A 21,953-nucleotide genomic window follows, 5' to 3' on the forward strand; every position below is an offset into this window, starting at 1 on the left:
TATATATCTATATATATATATATCTATATATATATATATCTATATATATATATATATATATATATATAAATATATATATATATATATATATATATATATATATATATATATATATAAATATATATATACACACACACATATATATATATATATATATATATATATATATATATATATATATATATATATATATATATATATATATATATATATATATATATATATATATATATATATATATATATATATATATATATATATATATATATATAGAAAAACATCTCTGATGAAAATAAATGTCTTGACATCATGTAACCATTCCAGGGTTGTTGGATGTTTTTGATTTACTCACACAGAAACTAATTTTATTTTATTATGGAATAACTTATTTTATTTCACTAACTTGGCAGCAGAGCAAATTTGTGGGTCAAAGCTTTTGAGATAAACTCATCTCTGGAGATACAAAACTACATGAGGTCTTTTTATCATTGCATAATGAAAAACGTCCCAGGTTTACTGTAATACATGATGTTGCATGCACATATTTCTAATGGGAATTTGTATTTTAAAGTAAAATATATATCATCAGCTTATTTTAATATCTAAAACTGCTAGCCATGCCAGACGGCTACCTTGAGAGAACCTGATGTCAGAGATGATCTCCTTCCTGTGATGAAAGGTCACCATGTCCTCCAGTGTGTCTGCATTCACCACCAGGAAGCTGCCGTCGTTCAGACCCACTGCTAAGGCTTTTCCGTCTGGTGAGAAGGCACAGCATCGACCACCTACAAACACACACATACAACAAACTGTTATATGAGATCTTCCAAATGTGGAAGGAGGTTAGTGAACCACAAACCTTTCTTAAGTTTCCGGACGGCCACCATGCGATGGTTGGCTGAAAGCTCCCAGATGCGCAGCGTTTTGTCATCACTCACAGTGGCACAGATGGGCAGCAGCGGATGTGCAGCGAGGCCCCAGACTTCCCCCTCCATATGACCCTAAAACAAATCAAACACAACACACAGTTCATCTAGTTGACCTGCCTGACCATCTAATCTGGTTTGAAGGGATGTAACGATGAACTGCGAGCCAGTTTAAAATAGATAAAAAAATGTGACAATTCAAATCGGCTGAGACGCTCAACAAACTGGGATATTTTCTTTTCATCTTGCCTCTGAACAATGCATATTAAAGTAGTGTCCTTAAGCCCGACTTTGAGTTGTTTACAGCGGTAACCCAGGAAACGCTTCACCGTCGCTGTTCGTTAGCGAAGCTCTGCTTTGTTTACAGCGGTAACCCAGGAAACGCTTCACCGTCGCTGTTCGTTAGCGAAGCTCTGCTTTGTTTACAGCGGTAACCCAGGAAACGCTTCACCGTCGCTGTTCGTTAGCGAAGCTCTGCTTTGTTTACAGCGGTAACCCAGGAAACGCTTCACCGTCGCAGTTCGTTAGCGAAGCTCTGCTTTGTTTACAGCGGTAACCCAGGAAACGCTTCACCGTCGCTGTTCGTTAGCGAAGCTCTGCTTTGTTTACAGCGGTAACCCAGGAAACGCTTCACCTTCGCTGTTCGTTAGCGAAGCTCTGTTTTGTTTACAGCGGTAACCCAGGAAACGCTTCACCGTCGCTGTTCGTTAGCGAAGCTCTGCTTTGTTTACAGCGGTAACCCAGGAAACGCTTCACCGTCGCTGTTCGTTAGCGAAGCTCTGCTTTGTTTACAGCGGTAACCCAGGAAACGCTTCACCGTCGCTGTTCGTTAGCGAAGCTCTGCTTTTATTACAGCGGTAAACCAAGAAACGCTTCACCGTCGCTGTTCGTTAGCGAAGCTCTGCTTTGTTTACAGCGGTAACCCAGGAAACGCTCCATCGTTGCTGTTCATAAGCGCCAACTGCTGCGAATCTTCGTCTCATTCAGCTCGTCTGCTGTTTTGTTCAGATTTGTAGTATAGTTTCACAAAACTAAAGTCAGACCATTCTGTTTTTCACTTCAAATGTAGAAATGATACAGTCTAATTTAGATTAAAAAACGATTCATGTTGCATGTATGCTGTATCTTTGATTGGATCATGATTAAAATCCAGTGGTTGCCTCGAATTTTAAATAGGAAAAAGCAAAGCCAATGCTTTGAGCCCCGTTCACACTAAGTACGACAGCTATAAAGATAACAATATAAGCGTCCACACCAGCAGATGATTTTGTCTGTTATTCTAATCACTGCCGCTTTAAATTCTCCAACTCATTAGAGCAGGATTGATTCTGATTGGCTGTCAATGTTTGTATCATTAATCAGCGGGAAAAATTACTTCTGAAAAGGATTCCAACGATATTGTGTCTCTGTGCCTCTATCGTTATACGTACTAGCTGTGTGGACTCTGCTATTCTTTAAAGGTGCTGTATGTAAGATTTTGACTATACTAAAGCATAAAAGTACATTAATATGTTTGCAGATATTTAAGAAACATGGTTAGTTAACATACTTGTTTATCTGAAAAACAATGCTACAGTCAGTTATTCTCCTTTGTAAACGTGTATTCCGGGCCGGAATGTCGTTTCTGTTTTGGTTTTTGAAACCCGCCCACTGGCAATTTATCCAATTTTATTTTGGCACCACAGGTTGCCAGTTGGCAGAAAACACTGTGTATTTCATTCCATTCATCGTCAAGTCTGTTCGTTCCTGTCGGTGTTGTCAATCTGGCTACCTGCATATGCGTCAAGAATCGTGAATCGAATCGACTCGTTACATCCCTACTGTTTTTTTGTGTAGTTTTCTTATTCTGCATCTGGATTTGCAGCTGTATATTTAAAGCGTGACACGCACCTGTACGAGTAAAGTCATGGGGCCGCTCTTGTCGATCTCCAGGATCTCTCCGTTTTTGGTGCCGACCAGAATGTGTCCGTGTCCCAGCGTGATCGCTCTGATGGACGGGTTGTCCTCTAACAGAAGGCCTAGACAACAATGAGTTCTATTATACAAGCGTAACCCTCTCTAGATCTGTCATTTGTAAGTTTGGTCATTTTTACTACATCATTACGGAAAGAAATTTTGGTGACTTTTGACAAAAATTACCACCATAGAAAGAAGTGAATTTATTTTTTACAAACTACAAATCTGCCATGATGAAGTAGCTCTTCATGTTGTCTGAATATACATTAAAATCTCCCAACAGATGCTTATACAGATCCTCCTGTATTAATGATAATAATATGCATCATTTTCTAACATTTGTATTATTTTATATAGAAATCGCATATAATTTAGTAGTAAATATTGTCTATCTCATGATAATTTAATTTAACAAACCATGAATTTATTGAAAACTAATAGTTTTCTAATATTTGCATTTCATATAGAAACAAATAGTGTCAAATGTGTAGTACCATCAGATCCCATCAAAATATTAAATAATAAATATTACAAAAAAAGTAGTATATTAATTTCATAAAACAAAATGAAACACTGTATTAATTGAAAATAATATGTATTATTTTATCAATATTTGTATTGTATTTTTTATAGAAATCAGATGTTTTAGAGCTGTCTTCTACTATTAAATACAAACTATTAAATAATAAATATGATTGACACAAAATACAGTACATTCATTATAAAAATAACGCAGTAATTAAAAATGACATTGTTTTTTTTCTAATATGTATTTTCCATATTATTATTATTTTTATAGAAATAATATTTTTTAGAGTTAAATATTTTCAAGTACCAATAAATCTCAAAATATAACATTAAATAAAAAATATTATTGAAACAAACTGTAGTAAACACATTTCATTAAAAAAGCACTGCAATAATGAATATAATAATTTTCCTAATATTTATATTTACATATTATTTTTATATAGAAATAAAAGGTACATTTTTTTGGAGGTTGATTTCCATGAAATCCCCTCACAATACAAAATATTAATTAATAAATGAAAAGTTAATTTGCATTTCTCAGTTTTTAAACATTCTCCGAAATCATGTTTTTTCATTGTTTCTCAATCAAACTGCAGTAGGGTTATTTTCACTCGGTTAAAAAATAACAAAAAAAAACTTCTAACTAACACAACAAAAACAAGTTATCTGCATAAACTCTTCAAAAATTACTGAAACTAAATAAAGTCAATTTATTTAATTATAAAAATATAAAAATCGAATCACCCTTAGATGAAGGCGAGAGCGCCGCCCTCTTGATGGCGTACGTCTTCAGACATCTCTCGAACATGTCGTCCCACAGCTCCACAACTCCATCTTTACCCCCCGTCACAAAACCCTTCAGGTCACAACACACCATTAACAGCTAAGAAATACATCTGTCCTACTGTTACTCTGCATTTCTAAGCAGGACGCCATGAACCTGTGCTTAAACCAGCTCACCTTATCCAGAGAGCACATGGCAAACACAGGCCCGTCGTGAGCTTTGATGCTCTTCATGAGCGTCGTGTCTTTCCAGATGTACACGTCACCCGTCGTCGCACCAGAAAACACCAGATCCTCCGAGCGTCCATAGCAAGCGGACATCATGGTCTCATGCCGAGCCAGATTCCCGAAAATGCCTCTTTTAAAAGTTAAACCTCCTCCTGGAGTGAGAAATAAACATGCGTTTGAATTAATCCAGAGGAAAAGCATGCAAAGAGTAATTCAGGTACTGGAGCATTTGGTTTTGACTCCCTGAGCTCTTTTTTTAAAGCTCTTGCTCACATTTAATTGGTAAAATACGGCGTGCTGATGGTAAAGTTGGCGAAACAGTCACATCAGCTTATGATGCTTCGATGTGATGTGGCAGATTCTCCTCACAGTCATGTTCTCGTGAGAGCTTATGCTTCAGATATTTCAGTAAAAACACTGTCTGCACACATCCTAAGCTGAAAACAGGGTGCAAGACTCTCTAAAACTGATGAATCTCACCTGTGTGCAGCCAGAACTTGATGTGTTTCAATCCCACCGTCAGGAGTTTGTCCATGCGGAACGGGTTTCCTTTCACCACAAAGATCTTATCTTTATGTCCTCTGTGTTAAAGAGAGAGAAAGATGTCTTCGTGAGCGACTGGGCTCGCTGCACACACTCTTCACCATTTGAAAAGGTTTGGTTTTACCTGGATTTGGCCAGTTTTTCGCCTTTTTTCCAGTCCCAGATGACTATGGAGTGATCTTCGTCGATTCCCACGGACACTAAACTCTTGCCATCCGCTGGATGTGAGAAAGAGAAATAACGGATTGTGAAGCAAATAAATACTTTAAGCAGCTGTAAATGGTAGAAAAATTTTGTCAGAATATTTAATCCTTCAATGTAATTATTAAAGTAATTTGCAAACTCAGTTTAAAAATAACATAACATAATAACATTAATTTTAACTCAAATCTCCAGTTTCTCAGCTGATTTCAATGTAAAATTTTTATTTTAGTATGGAGAAATTATTATGGTTAATATTTTATATTTTGAATTCATTTTTATTTTCTATTTTATTTTTCTATTTTCATTATAATTTTTAAGTTTAGATATTTTGTTGTGAATTCTTTTTTTATTATTTAAATTTCTAATATGTGTATTTAGTTTTTATTATTTTATGTTTATTTATTTTAGTCCATTTGAGTTCAATTAAAATAAGGAATGTGTCTTTGTCAACTAATTAATATAAAAGTTATATATATATATAGAATTTATTGTATTTAAAAGTTACATATACATTTTATCCTGGTGAAATGTAAGTTTTATAAATTAAACTTATTACTATTATAGTTAATATTTTATATTTAGTACTTCAGATAAGTTTATATTTTTATATTTTTTGTTTTCGTTTAATTTTAGTTAAAGTTGAACAATTTTGATGTGCATTTTGACATTGTTTATTAGTTTACATTTTTATGTCTAGATAGATTTCTACGTTTTTTTTGTTTGTTTTAGTATTATTTATAAACCATTTCAAATTAAAACAATTTTGTACACACACACACACACACACACCCAGTGTGTGTGTGTGTTTGTGTGTAATCTATTGCATTTCAAAAGTTCCAAAATACAATTAGAATTAAAAAAATAAACATTACAAGAGATGCATTTTATTGCTGCGTTGCATGTAAATGATGTGGCGTTCTGACCTGTGAACTCCAGAGCACAAACCCCGCGCTGATGTTGACCCTTCAGCAGAGATAAACACTTGAGAGTCTGGATGTCCCACACATGGATGGCTGGATCTCGACCCACCTGACACACACACACACATCAGTCCACGCCTCACAGAAAACACACACTCCATAAAATCATCACCAACCGATCTGAAATGAGTCTGTGCATACTGACAGCTCAAAGACATGTCTGATAGAAACTCAAATCTGATCCGATCTGGTTTGAAATCTCTGACCTGTCCGGTGGCCACGTAATCTTTGAGCGGATGCACAGTGAGGCTCAGGATATCATCGTCGTGTCCGAGGTAGAAGCGCTGTGTGTGCTGCTGTCTGTTATACACCACCGCCACAGCAGCCACATGATACACCACCTCCCCGGCCTGAGTGTAGAACAGATTATTCCTGCAGTCACAGCCCCTGTACCTGAGACACACACAAACACACACACACACACACACACACACAGCGCAGGAGTCAGCAGAGAGAAGCATCTGATTCCAACAAAATGCTTCAGCTCTAACTCAACTCTCTCACATGCTTTGCATTAAAGTTATATACAGTATAACCGTTTACATATAAAAACGGTGTAAAAAATGTTACAAAATAAAAGTCTGAAGATGGATTTCGTCAGAATACACACAAAAAATAAAAATGATAGAGCTCTGAAATACATGAAGTTAATAGATTTTAAATTAAAATTTAACATTCATTTTAACTTTATGTTTTTATAATTTTATATTATGTTTTAACTTTTGTTTTATTTAAATCATTATGTTTTTGAGCTGGTTTTCGAAGATGTGGTTTTAAATATACAGTACAGACCAAAGGTTGGAAACATTACTATTTTTAATGTTTTTGAAAGAAGTTTCTTCTGCTCATCAAGCCTGCATTTATTTGATCAGAAATACAGAAAAAAACAGTAATATTGTGAAATATTATTACAATTTAAAATAATAGTTTTCTATTTGAATATATTTTTTTTTTAAAATTTATTCTTGTGATGCAAAGCTGAATTTTCAGCATCATTCCTCCAGCCTTCAGTGTCACATGTAACATCAGTCGATCACATGATCATTTAGAAATCATTCTAATATTCTGATTTATTATGAGTGTTGGAAACAGTTCTGCTGTCTAATATATTTGATCAATAAAAGGTTCAAAAGAACTGCATTTATTAAAAATAAATAAAAAATTCCAATAATATATATTCTAAAAATATATTTTCTTTACCAACACTTTTTATCAATTTAACACATCCTTGCTGAATAAAAGTATTGATTTCATAAAAAAAATCAAATATATTCATATTCATCAAAGTATCCTAAAAAAGTATTGAATCATCATATTAGAATGATTTCTAAAGGATCATGTGATAATGATCCTAAAAATTCAGCTTTGCATCACAAAAATAAATGATAATTTAAAGTATAATACATTTAAAAACAATTATTTTAAATTGTAATAATATATCACAGTATGACTGTTTTTTTCTGTATTTTTGATCAAATAAAAGAAGAAACTTCTTTCAAAAACATTAAAAATAGTAATGTTTCCAAACTTTTGGTCTGTACTGTATTTAAATATATAATAAGCATTAGATGCATTAGACTACATTGCTGTGTTTATTTTACATTTTAAAACTTTTTCTTTACAATGAACATTTTTATCAGGCTTCTGTTTAGTTTCAATAATTTCCCTTTAAATGGCAAAAAAAAAAAAAAAAAAAAAAAAATTCCAGTGATGTTTTTGTAGAAGCCTAATAAGTCTTCATATATAATTACACATTATACTTGAAAAATGTGAACAAATATTCTAATGTATAAATCTAAATCTTATAACTGTATATATTTACCCGTGTACAAACTGCAGGCGCAGCCCCTCGTCCGGAGCTTTCTGTCTCTTCAGAGATCCAGCCAGTTTCTTCTTGAGCTGAGGAAGATCTTCTTTATACACCTGAGGGGTGTTTGGGAGAAGAGTTACAGGGACAAATCCACTCCAGACACATTCAGAGATTCAGAAAAAGCTAAAAGGGCAACAGCAGCCGGCCAATCAGCTGTGAAAATAATGAGAGGAAGAGGAAGAAAGCAGCCGAGCACGACTGTTACATAAAACACTCGACACATGACCCTCTCGGTTGGGGTTTGGTTGGGGTTTAAGTGTCTCTTGCCTGACGCTCGTAGTTGATCTGGGCTTCCTGTTCGATGTCTGAGTCCAGCTCGGGAACGTCGGAGAGGTCCGAGTCAGAATCACCGCTGTTAGAGTCGGCGTAGCTCTCTGTGAACCAGAAAACTCTCCAATTTATACATTTCAGTCCAAACGCAAAATAAAATGTACAATTAAAAACACTACACCCATTTTTATTCAGCTGAATCCTTTAAAAGTTAAAAAAAAATATTTACTTACACTAATTTTTTGACTTAATATTTCTAATAATTTTATGACACATTCACAAGTTCATGATTGGTTGATGTTGGTTTGTGGTCACATGACATGCAAGCAAACAGATAAAATATTGAATATTTTTAATCTTTAAGTTATTATACATAAGAATGCATGTATTGTTATGTATAGAGCTTTTATTATTATTATTATTATTATAATAAATTAATTATACTCAGTATTTATTACATTATATTATTATATTATATTAATTACATTTAAATATATTATTATATTATGCATTATTTTTTATATTACATTTTATTATTATTAATTGTTTTAACAATCATAAAAATAACATTATAAACATTACTATTGGAAATTATAATTATCCTGTAAAAGAAAAAAAATCTTAGTATATAATCATTTTATTTTAATCATTTTACTTTATTTTTTTAGTTCTTAATTTTCAAACGTCAAGATTTTTTTTTTACAAAAATACAAATTCATAAAATATTTGCATTAATACTGAAATTTAAACCATAAAGCTCATCACACTTTACCATTTACTATAAATTAATTTCCAACACTTTTTTTTTGACAACGACACCTTTGAGAAGGTTTTTATAACTTTTCCAGGTCTGAAAATCACAGTTTTAAAAATTCCCTGACAATTCCATATGCATCATTATTTGTGAAAACCTTTTTTTTTCCACTATAAAAAAAACAAACAAAAAAACAAACATTAAACACTATAACAATTTTTATTCAGGGGTTCACAAACGTTTTTCTCAGCTGAATCCTTTTGACGTAAAAAATATATTTTTTAAACTTAATATTTCAATAAATTTAATGCACATTCACAAGTTCATAATTGGTTGATGTTGGTTTGTGGTCACATGACATGCAAGTATTTTATTTAGATTTTTTTGTCTTAAAATTATTATGCATAAGGCTGTATGTATCGGTATGTATAGAGTTTTTATTATTATTAATATTATTTTATATTATCTATACTCAGTATTTATAACATTATATTAATATATTAATTGAATTTAAATATATTATGTTATTTTATACATTAATTATAAATAATGCAGTAAATATTGGTGCATTTATGCAACAATAATCCATAAAAAATTATATGCATAAATACTGACCTTTTTTTTTTTTTGACAACGACACCTTTGAGAAGGTTTTTATAAAACTTTTCCAGGTCTGAAAATCACAATTAGAAAATTCCCTAACAATTCCATATGCATCATTATGCAAAAACCTTTTTATTTATTTTTTTTAATAATGCATGAATGCCAACTGTTTCCGAACAGGTTTTCATGTCCCATAATGAACTGAAATAACTTCTATTCACCTTGCAGCAGTGGCTCCAGAACTCCATTCATGACTCCCTCCGGCAGAAACCTCCACTGGAAGACGGAGTGATCGGCTCCACCTGTGCTCAGAACCCACTGCAGGTCATGTGACCAGCGCACATTGGTCACATGGGCAGAATGGCCGATGTATTTCTTGAATTTGGCAGCTGAAAGAATCGCATTTGTTAGCACACACTGGTTTATTCAGCACGGATCACGCAGATATCTGGATAACCGAGCTGACCTTTTTTAAGACAAGGGAATCGTAGGAGTTTGACGAGGCCGAAGTCGTCCCCCGTCACCAGCACTGCACTGCTGTAGTTTGCATCCACAGAATTGATGTCGTTCATATTGGAATATTTAGGCCAGATTCCGTTGACCTCCGGTCCGAGAACACAGGTCCACGTCATCCAATGGATTCCTTTGGCTTCCTCCTTCGGCAGGAATTTACCGGCTATAGACACAGAACAACAGGACAATTATAAGCATGATAAATACTTTACAATGCAGTATGTAATTCAGGGTTTCATGACCTTGCAGGATTTTTGTTTGCTGGACAAAGACATATAGAATGTCTTTTTAATGTCCAAAATAATTCAAAAATGTTTTAAAACAGGAATTTGAACTGATGTCATATTGCTAATTTGCTTGAAGGACATATTTCCTCTACAGAGTGATTTCACAATCTGAAATATTTAAAACTTTACAAATTTAAATGAATCCTAGAGTGCTATTAATTTTCATGGTTTTGCATTAATTATTAACACATTTTTAAAACCTTTTTTTTTTTTTTTTTTTTTTTACCAGTGACCACCTTTGAGAAGGTTTTTAATGACTTTGACATTTTTAAAATAGTTTTTATGATGGTGAAAACCAGCAACAACATTTAAGAAGTTTGGAAATCACAATTTTTTTATTTTTTAACTGTGAAATCCAGAGCATGCACAAATATTTGCATAAATATTAAATGCATAAATATTTAAAACTTTAACAACACATATTTAATTAAAAATTTAAATAAAAAAATAAGTTTAATTCTCATGAAGTTTTTTTATGACTTTCATTAATTTTTGTAGAAGATTTGTGAATTTCCATTATTTTTTTCTTCACCAGTGTCACTTTGAAGAAAGTTTTCATGACTTTTAAAAAATGATAATTATTTTTTTTTTAATTCAGAATTTTAAAATTGTCTTTCATGACTTTTTTATTAATTTGTAATTATTAAAAATAATTAATTCTGTCATTTAAATAATTATACATTTTTGCATAAAAAAACCCATTGTATACTGACTTTTGAAATTAAAGATTTCATGACTTTCACATTAATTCTTAATTATTATATGAATTAATTTCATATAAATTAATTTATATGCAAATACCCTAGTAATTTATAAAAATTAATATTTGAATAAAGATTAAAAAATTTAATGTGTACTGACTTCTGAAATTGTAATGACTGATATTGACTGTTTCCAAACAGGTTTTCGTGTCACATAATTAACTGGAATTTAGTATTTTATCATGCATCTTCACGCAAGAAAATATATCTTTAGATGTATACATATCGTAAAGTGTCAATAATTTTTCCACATTAGTTATAAATGAAAAACTATTCTCACTTGGCATCCTGTAGAAGAAGCGTTCTCCAGCTCCGTCGTTGGTCTGCAGGAAGCGGCTGTCCACGGACCAGTCCAGGTGTGTAATAAAGCAGGTGGACTTGTTGCACTCTCCCACTTTCTTATAGCGTTGGGCCACAGCGTAGATGTCCACAAACCCGTCGTTAGAGCCCACGGCCAAATAAGAGCCATCGGGTGAGAACTTGAGCTCGTGAATGACCTCCTTCCTGTCCTTGATGTGGACCACCTCCGTCATGTCCCTTCGAAAACCAGACAAGCTCTGAGTTTGTGAACAATGAAGCTGAAATGATGAAGTGAAGGGGATCTGAATTGAATTACCTGACACGCAGAACAGTGAAGGAGCCGTCCTTCATGCCGAGAGCCAGCTGGGATCCGTCGTTGTTGAAGGAAACGCTGCGAACGGCTTCTTCCATGTTACAGCGAGCGATCAGCGTGTGCTCGGACAAACTCCACAGTCTAAACATGCAGGAAAATTAAAATGCGTCTATGTTTATGTCTGTATTGTGTGTTTAATCTCTAAAAATATATTTTCCCCATATTATACGATATCGATATTTAACACAATATTAATTTACTCTGAATGGTAAGGGAAATTCAGTCCACATGTTTGTTAGACCTTGAGAATGAACTTTAATTAAGGCCCAATACATCCATTTTATTTTTATGTATTAAATTTTTTCTGTATTTATAGATTATAATGTGTTCCTGTGGTTCAGTGGTGGAGTAATGCATTAGCAGCGCAAAAGGTTGTGGGTTCGATTCCCAGGGAACACGTTAGGTACAAAATGTTAGCCTGAATGCACTGTAAGTCGCTTTGGATGAAAGTTAAATGCATGTATTTAATTTTTTTTATTTAATAATGTATCGCAAATGTATAATGACAAATCGAGTCAAATAAAATGAATTAATAAAACTGATAAAAACAGTAAAATTCAAATATGGAGGAAATAAAATATTCCTAAAAACTAAAAAATATTTTTATTAATACTTTGGGAATACTTATTTGTTTGTTAGGTAAATAAGATGCTGAACAACAGAACTATTTAAACCAAAAAAAAGGAAGAAAAATAGTGGTATGATATTCTTTAAAAATACAAATATTATGATTATTTAAGAATGGCATTTTAGTCTAGAATGATACTGTATTTTGATAATGTTTAACCAGAATTAATTTCGACAGTTTGTTGTGATATGGATTTCAATTTCAGATTGAATTTGCTGGTATTTTTTCTCAGATTAAACCGTGTAAAGCTGCTTGTAGTGACTCATAAATTCATGTCTCATAAATTGAGATGCAGCCACTACGAGCATCATGTGTGTTATAGAGCTTATCATTGTTATCGACACACATTTTATTGCAATCTCAATACAGCAAAGTTTATTGCCTAGCAATTCTGGAAAACCTAACATCCTGTTTCCACCCGTCTTGCTCCATTTCTAATGTCTACTGTGTGAACTGATGTCAATAGCTGGAGAGGACTGACCGTACGGATCGATCGTCGCTTCCGGTGACGGCCAGCGGTTGTTTGGGATGCAGGGCGAGGGCCCAGAGCTCCCCCTCTGAGTGACCCTGCATGATCAGCAGCGGTTTATCTCGGTCTCTAACCATCACCTCGAAGATCTCGCTGTCCTGAGTCCCTGCCAGGATCCGGTCAGCCCTCCAACACACGCTGCGGATGGACAGACCTGGAGAGAAAGAGTCCTTCAGGGTCATCAAAGTAAAGATCCAAGCAGCTCTGGTCACCAGCAAATACTGGGAATTTTACAAAATTGTATGAGGTCTACACTTTAACGGGAAGATGTGCAGATATCTTGAACTAGTTTAAACATTTAATATTACCATAAACGTGTCACTCAGTTTGTAAAAACAAGCAAAAGTTGATTGAAACATTGTTTCATCTGGATCTGCTGGGCTGCATTAAATAAATAAATAAATAAATATAAAAATATATATCTAAAAAAAAAAAAAAAAAAAAAATATATATATATATATATATATATATATATTTTTTTTTTTTTTTAGAAATTCTATATATAACTTTAAATTATCATTTGTTTTCAAATTTTTTATGCATTTTAACTTATGCATTTTCTGCATCAAACTAATTATTACATAACAAAGCAATGCTGCTATCATTTTTTAAAACGAAAACCCCAGAAACTGAAATATAGAAAGAACTGAAGCTGGAAATAGATAAAAAAAATAATAATAATTATATATATATATATATATATATATATATATATATACACAAACAAATAAATAAAGCCATGCCTATTAAAAGGTTCATTGAAATTAAGCTGAAAAAAAATATTAAATATAAATATATACATATAAATATTAGATAAATATGACATTAAATATATAAATACTAGATGAAAAAATAAAACAACTAAATATAGAACTAAATACTTAAAGTAAACTTCTAAAACTGATTTGAAGATAAATATCAAAAATTATATTAATATGTATATATTATATACACGCATATTAAAAAGACAAATGCACATAACAAACATGAGCTAAAGATTATTCAAAATTACTAATAAAACCAATAAAAGTATATGAATAATACTGTTACTTAGCAGAAAAAAAAAATTGGTAACAAGGGACATAAAAAATTAACCAGTAACTTAAAATTGTATGGAATAATAAGTATAAACACAAAAAATAGCTGTGTAAAATAGATAATGAAAAGCCTCAGACTCGTCAGCTGTCATAAGCTGCTGTTTTACGCAGGACAGAAGGTAACTGGCTCATTAACTGACTGTGTAGTCTCAAAAATGAACCTTTAAAGCAGAACAAGTCAAAAAAGTGTAATACGGGAGTCTCAATTGGACAGACCAGAAAAATATCAAACCAACAAACCCATTTGATGAACTCTGATCCAAATGAGTCAAACGTTTCATAAAGAGCTATAAGAGAGATCATCTGATGAGAAATGTGTGGGTTCATATTAAGATCTTTTGCAAATCTGACCAGTTCGAGACACTTCTGAGATCTCTTCTGAGTACTCGGGTTATTTTCTCACGAGAGATGTCTGAGAAGCAGGAGACTTCAGCAAGAAGACACTCTGCAAAAGCCACCGAGATGTTTTCTGTCTTTTCTTTCCAGCAGTTTGTTAAATCTGCTGAGATTTCGGTTTCAGACTGAGCAGATCTGATCTGATGTGTTCGTTTGTTACAGTCTTCTGCTGTGAAAGTGCTGACAGCTTCATTACTACAAGACTTACATCTGCTGAACACACTGTCTGTCCCTCGTGTGATATAAGATGCTAACACAATTCCTTATATACTCCATAAGAAGTCAAACGATAAATGCAGAGCTATTTCCTTTTGAAAAATGGCCAATAATGGTGCAAGCTTTTATGGTTCATTATTATACAGTATATGCACTATTATTATTATTTACACCAACTAAAACCCAGAATCCAGTCACAGAAATAGAATCTACTGTTAAACACGGAATGTCATGGAATTTGGTCAGTTTTAAATCATTAAGGTGAAATGTACACTTAATGTTCAGATAGAGGTCTTCACTAGCACACGTCAAAAGAAACATGTGGTTTAACATGTGATTCGGTTTAATGAATAGCAATAATACAGTTTAACAACACCATTTTTAGTCCAGGTTTTAATTTAACTCATAATCCTCTGTAAGGGTTCAAAAACATTTCTGTTAGTTCACATTTCATTTGCTAAAATTGTAAAAGATTGAATTATTATCAAAGTTTTATGATGCAAGTTTTTTTTTTTTATCATAGATTTTTATTCATTTGTGTTTATTAAGTCATAAAACACAAAATCCAGAACACTCAAAACATCAAAAGAAGAATTTTAGGAAATAATTAAACATTTCACAATTTAATGAATTACTCAATTGTTAAAGTTTTATTAATCCTTTTTGATTATTGAAATTGAACAAAACCATTAATAGGGGAATTCAAAAAAGATAAAAAAAAAAAAAAAATGAAATGTCATTGTTAAAAGATGAATTATTGAATTGTTAAAGCTTCATGAATTCGGTTGATCACACATAATTTTTGATTATTACAATTTAATTAAACTATAAAAAAACATGTTTTTCTTTTATAACAGTACTGCCTTAATGATTTGAAAAAAACAAAACAAAGTCCCACCAATTCATACTTGGTCAGATTAGGCCATGTGTTCACGATGAAAGATTGTGTTTAAACTAGTACACTAAACTATTTTCTAAAACATTTTTTTATCCCTTTAAAGCCGGCTGTAATGTTTTACCTTTATAACCCTGTTCTGCCTCCCGGAGGTCAATCTTGGTGATGGGTTTGAAGTCCACGTCCCACAGCCTCACACATCCGTCCCGTCCACCAGTGGCGAAGCCTTCCTCACATGAATGCATGCTGAAGATCCCTGCCTGAGTTTACAAACGCATGCACAGCAGTTCATGCTATAGTCACAGATGCATGACACAGATGGACAATGCATTGAATATCTGATCATAAATGGCATGCATTGCACTGTAACTTCAGTGAAAGTCCTTTAACGGAGATGCTATAGCGCACAGCTGATGTGTATGTGGTGGGAGTGATGGTGTAGGAAGTGTGATGAGCTTCACTCACTCCATGCGCCGCCTGTATCGTCCTCGTCAGGTTGAGTCCCTTCCAAACGTAAATGTCTCCATTAAGAGCTCCAGAATACGTCACTTCATCTTTTGCCGTCGCCAAGCAGAGGATGGTTTGCAGGTCCCCCGTCTTTCCGAAAATCCCTCGTTTTGGTGTCAATGCATTTCCACATAAAGTCCAAAACTATGACAAAAGAGAAAATCAACTCATATTTCAGTTGCTCATGCATTAAATCTTAAAATATTGTGCATGCATTGCTTTATTTTTAGAGCTTGGCATCGGTGCGTTCACTTTTAGTAAATGGAAAGACATACAGGTTTGACTAAATCAGACAGAATTTGATTTTTGGCTTTAAATGATATTCTTCTGTCTTTGTTCAGTATGTTAATGCATTTCTCAAGTCTGTCAAAAAGCATTGCATTTGCAGTAAAGATGAAAACAAGACAGGAAAGGAGGAATAAATTACGGCGTGTTATGCCTCATTTATTTGTTTCCGAGAGCGGGTTCGAGTGAACTTTGTCTCAGGGGTTCGACTCACTTTAATGTGCTTGACTCCGCAGCTCACCAGTCTGTGCGGCAGAAACGGGTCCCAGGAAATATCAAAGATCTGAAATAAACATGCCAACATCTTCCATCACGCCAAAACTGATTACACCGAATCAAGCAGAAGTCTCTAAAATTACACACAATGCAAACGATTTTAATGCAAATATCTGAATCATGTTTCCAATACTGAAGAATTCTCGTATTATCCCTTAATCAGCAGAAAAACACCACAAAGCTCTGATTCTTATCTGAATCTGATCCACCTCACAATGATTTGCTCAATTTTCACTGATTCTGAAGACATTATTGTCTTGAAGATATTATTGAATGATTCTGAAGATATTATTTTATGCATGATCCTGATTTTTGCAGATTGTTAGTTAAATGATTATAATTTTTTTGCTTTCGTTATTTTGATAAATGCATTAAAGCAGACACATATACTTTTTTAAAAAGCAGGAAAAACTGCATGCTGTAAAGTTTTCATTGGTATTTTTGAACTCAGCATCATCAAATTAGGCAACTCAGCTGTGTAATATATAGTATAATTGGGATACTAGTATTTTGATTTAATATTTTGAAAAAGAATAAGAATTTTTAATTACATTTTATTTTTATTTTTATATTTTCCACTTTCATTTGAATTTTGTAATGACTTTGTCTGCGTTTTGTTTTTATTGATTTAATTTAAGTTTTAGTTATATTATTACATCACTAGCTGAAATAAAATGAATTTTTCTTCTGCTATTTTTTGCAAATTATTATTATTATTATTTTTTTTCAAGATCCAGGGCTGTCTAATTATAATAATGCTTGCTAGTTAGCTAAAAATTCAGCAATTTATATAAAAAAAAAAAAAAAAGAACAATGCATTAAGCATCTTAATAAACATAATTTTTCTTCTTTGCTTAATTCTTAAATTTAAACTATCCATTTATCTTTCAAACAATGTGATTTCTTCATCATTCGCATTTTGCACCACTTCATAAAGCTTTCTTGTAGCTCAAACAGTAGATCATGCCGCTAGCAACCGGTTCGATTTCCAGAGAATGCATGAACTGATCAATCGTATACTTAAAATGCAATGTACATTGCTTCAAATAAAAGCTTCTGCCAAATGCATGCATATAAAATGCAAAAGATTTCAACTCTAAATTGCTTTATATTCCATCTGCAGTGAATCTGTTGAGCTGGAACAGCAGAGAGAAGACTGCAGGGTTTTAATGGCACCTCAGGGAATCTTCTGGTGTCTGTGGTCCTTCACTAAGCTCCTCTGTCATCTCTGCTGAGGCTTCAGACTCCCTTCACACAGAGTGTGTGTGTGTGTGTGTGTGTGTGTGTGAGTGTGTGTGTGTGTGCATGTGTGCAAAACGCTCTGTCAGTTCGTGTATTGAAATGCTCCTTTGTACTGTAGCACAACACAATAACTTATTCATAACGCTCTTAACGGTTATTCATTCACATCACTGAGGTGAGGCATCTGTTGCTATGGAAACAGTTCTACCATATATGGACTGGACAGATTCTTTCTGTGTTTTTTTCCACTTCATGGACTGGAGTCACAATCTTTCTGGCCTTATAAATGAAACGCTGGACTGTGCGGGTTTGATGTAATTAACTGCTAGTAATGAGGAACAGGGAGTTCTGTTCTTACCCTATCAGAATGTCCCGTGGCTGTGGCTAAGACACGCCCCTTTTTCCAGTCCCACACGCAGACCGTGTTTTTGGCATCAAGTCCCACAGACGCTAAACGCTGAATGTTCAAAAACACAAGACAGGAGAAAATAAGATGTTCGATGAAAGTATTTGCAAACAGATAAGGCAGATCTAAGACTAAAACTAAAAATTTAAACAGTTAAAAAATTATTATTATTGTTTTTTTTTTTTTTTTACTTAAAATAAAAATTAACAAAGTTAAAATAAAATACAAAATTATAGCTAGCTGACGAAGCTGAATTTCTTATTTTAAATAAGTTTAACCTGAGTTATTGAAATAAATCAAACTAAAACTATTATTAATAACTAATCAAATTTATAGAAACAAGAAAATTGTTTTAATTAAAATAAAAATAAAAAACTGATTTAAAATATGAATACAAAAAAACATAATACTGTATCTCAATGACACAAAATAACTACTTACTAAATATTAGTGGTGTAACAATATATTGTGTAAAAATATTATCGCAAAACATAAATGCAACAATCTGTACATTTATTCTGTTAGCAGATGCTTTTATCCAAAGTGACTATCTATTGTGGATAGATCACCCAAAAGTGAAAGTTTTAACAGATTTTGTTTAGGTGTCTGTTCAGATAAAAACAATGTTTAATGCATATAAAGAGGGCATCAAACATGGTTAAAAAAAAAAAAAAAAAAAAAAAAATCATTATATATTATATGATGACAATATTTTTTTTCTAAATGTATGTAGTCAAGGACAGAAAGCGAGCATGTTTCTAACATAATATTTTTAACCGCTTATGACTTAAACGTAATAATAAAAATGTACCATTTTAACTTTTTTTTTTTGTATAGTAAGAGTATCATATCATGAGATCAGTATTGTGCGTCAAGCCATGTATTGTTACACCAGAAATATAAAAAATATGTTAATATTAATATGTTTATTGCTATGTATTTGAGAATGCAGCCAATCACAATGAAGCATTTCAGTCATGTGACTCACCTGGCCGTCAGCGTCAAAGGCCAGACAGGCCACACCATGAGTGTGAATGTCTCGGAGGATGGACACGGTGGTCAGCGCATACGAGTCCCACACGCAGATATACGGATCCTTCCCAACCTGACCTGTGGCCACCTGGATCTTATCCGGATGCAGCGCTAGACTGAGAACAGAAGAGACACGCACTTTGAGTCACACTGACGGACAGACAGACAGAAAAGAGAAGCATAGCAAAGCAAAGAAAATAAAAGAGTAGAAAAAGATTAAAGAGCTTCATTTGTTACTTGTTAACAAACTAAATCATCTTATTTAAAAAAACATTCTATGTTACTATATCAAACATAAAAACATTTCAGTCTGGCCTCTGTCCACTACATAGAACTGAACCTGCCCTTGTAAAGGCAGTGAATTATTTATTGTTTTCTTGCGACACTGGCTCAATACAATCTCTCATGATTTGCTTATTTCTTGCCTCTTGGATGTGGGTATATCTTGTACTAATCTTTACTGGATCTCTTTATACCTCCTTGATAGAGAGTTCTACATCTCTGTTCAGGATTTCAGATCACCTACTGCCCCTCTGAAACAAGGCGTCCCCCAGGGTTCTGTACTTGGGCCTTTGCGGTTTATCAATTATATTTTTCCATTGGGTCAGATTCTACAGCATCACGGCTTTAGCTATAATTTTTATGCTGATGGCATTCAAATTTACACATCTTGCAGGACTTTCCTATCCACCCAAATTGACCAAATTTATGTTTGAATGCAGAAAATAAAAGAAAGGCTCAACTCTTTTTTTCATAATATGGATAAAACTGAGATCATAATTTTTGGAACCCCGTCACTCAAAGTTCCTGCTGACTTTACCTGCGATATTCTCAATGAACGCACCATTTAGTATCGTCAAAAATCTTGATGTTATGTTTGACTCATCTCTTTCTTTTCAGTCTTATATTAACTACCTCGCTAAATCAGTATTCTTTAATTTCATTTCTTTCATCACAACGGATCGTCCGGATCAGTCCCTTCAGTAGTGTCAAGGATGCAAAAACTCTCATACATGATGTATGCAATTGAGACTGAATGCAATTGATTATAATTAATGGATGGACATCTATGCCCATGAAAAGACATCAGCAATCCGGCGCACAGAAAAGAAAACGAGAACCGGTAAAAAACTGGCATAAAGTTGGCTTGACGTTGGAAGAACAATATTCACAAGTTTAGGGACTGCCTCTAAGGTTGCATGCGATATCGGTATACACTTTTCTAACGTCAATAGCATTTGAGAATGACTTAACACTCAGAAAAACAACTGTAAACTGTTCATCTTGGTGTCAAGTATAATGCACACCTTTTACATTTTTTATATTTATTAAAATAGTGTAAATCATATGTAAATTATGCTACTTTCACACCGAATGGGCTCAAATTAAAATTTAAAGCTCAATAGCATCTGATGAGAATGACTTAGTCATAAAAACAACTGTAATTTGTTCATTTAGGTATCAACTACAATTCACACCTTATACATTTTTAATATGTTTTAAAATAAATAGTAAATCATTTGTTAAAGGTAAAAACGAAGCCCGTGCATCACTTTTTGGCACATTAATAATCCTGTGAAACTTTTTTGGCTGTTGACATTCCTAACAAGTTTTAATGTCAGAAATAATTTCACCACCACCAACGCATCTTTTCTTGTTCCCTTACACAAATTAGGCTTGGTTTTAACAAGAATAACACAAAACATCATGGTTCTTGTAGCCTTGGTAACTGCAAATTAACCATGGTTTTGTTTCTTCAATTTATAATTTACAAAAAAGTATAAAGAGAATTATTTATTTATTTTTGGTTATAAAAACAGTCATTAATAGCCTTTAAAATGACTTTAAATGCATTATACAAAAAGCAATGAGGCAACTGTTAAAATACATAATGTAAGCTAATACAAAATAAACAATTTATATACATAACATTTTATTACAAATGCCTGAAAAGGAAGCCAAATGGTAATTGCTGCTGTATCACTTACAGATCAAATCCTTGTTTAGGCTATTGGCCAAACATTTAATTCAAATATTCACATAATCTTTCATTTTTGGCCACTTTGTTGCCATAGATGACACAGCCTCTGTTATTTCTTCGCCACAAAACATGTGGACTTCACAATCCTTAAAAAAAATGTTTTATAGTAAAACTGCTTCATTTTCTTTTGCATGATTTCTGAATACTTGAGACTATAAAATCAATTAGACAACTGTATTAATAAAGTCATATCCACAGGTAACTGTCGAGAGCTACAACTGTAATTTGTAAAAAAATAAATAAATAAATAAAGTTCATTTTTTTCATAATATTTGAGGAGTTGGGGGGCACAACAATACAATCCTGGCTATATTACAGTATAATCAAAACTCAGCCACTCATATTCTCATCTGCACTAATTCATTTATATTTTAATATTTCCTTTTTTATTACATGATTTTTTGTTTAAGCTTTTGTAATATCTCTATATATTTTTATAAATAAGTTTGATCACTTTTAGCTTTTAAATAGTCTTTAAAAATATGTTTATTATTTTATATAATTCTATTAAATTAGTTGTA

The 21,953-nt window shown here is 32.9% G+C and overlaps 1 protein-coding gene across 4 annotated transcripts in view; it reads right to left on the reverse strand.

The window, feature by feature from the left end:
• Positions 1 to 21,953, reverse strand: part of LOC127968344 (echinoderm microtubule-associated protein-like 6) — a 63,696-nt gene that overhangs the window by 30,594 nt on the left and 11,149 nt on the right. For all 4 annotated transcript variants that reach the window (XM_052569495.1, XM_052569494.1, XM_052569493.1 and 1 more), the window contains 21 exons: positions 19,348 to 19,507; positions 18,312 to 18,410; positions 16,650 to 16,718; positions 16,109 to 16,294; positions 15,768 to 15,903; positions 12,992 to 13,193; positions 11,826 to 11,963; positions 11,490 to 11,746; positions 10,115 to 10,324; positions 9,870 to 10,037; positions 8,289 to 8,395; positions 7,974 to 8,074; positions 6,358 to 6,544; positions 6,095 to 6,200; positions 5,092 to 5,185; positions 4,905 to 5,005; positions 4,374 to 4,576; positions 4,158 to 4,269; positions 2,817 to 2,944; positions 860 to 1,001; positions 633 to 785 (listed from right to left, as the gene is read on the reverse strand). In XM_052569495.1, the coding sequence (XP_052425455.1) occupies positions 633 to 785; positions 860 to 1,001; positions 2,817 to 2,944; positions 4,158 to 4,269; positions 4,374 to 4,576; positions 4,905 to 5,005; positions 5,092 to 5,185; positions 6,095 to 6,200; positions 6,358 to 6,544; positions 7,974 to 8,074; positions 8,289 to 8,395; positions 9,870 to 10,037; positions 10,115 to 10,324; positions 11,490 to 11,746; positions 11,826 to 11,963; positions 12,992 to 13,193; positions 15,768 to 15,903; positions 16,109 to 16,294; positions 16,650 to 16,718; positions 18,312 to 18,410; positions 19,348 to 19,507 (3,059 nt within the window). The remainder of the gene's footprint in view (positions 1 to 632; positions 786 to 859; positions 1,002 to 2,816; positions 2,945 to 4,157; positions 4,270 to 4,373; positions 4,577 to 4,904; positions 5,006 to 5,091; positions 5,186 to 6,094; positions 6,201 to 6,357; positions 6,545 to 7,973; positions 8,075 to 8,288; positions 8,396 to 9,869; positions 10,038 to 10,114; positions 10,325 to 11,489; positions 11,747 to 11,825; positions 11,964 to 12,991; positions 13,194 to 15,767; positions 15,904 to 16,108; positions 16,295 to 16,649; positions 16,719 to 18,311; positions 18,411 to 19,347; positions 19,508 to 21,953) is intronic.

The sequence above is a fragment of the Carassius gibelio genome, chromosome B11, assembly GCF_023724105.1.
Source record: "Carassius gibelio isolate Cgi1373 ecotype wild population from Czech Republic chromosome B11, carGib1.2-hapl.c, whole genome shotgun sequence".
Lineage (NCBI taxonomy): Eukaryota > Metazoa > Chordata > Actinopteri > Cypriniformes > Cyprinidae > Carassius > Carassius gibelio.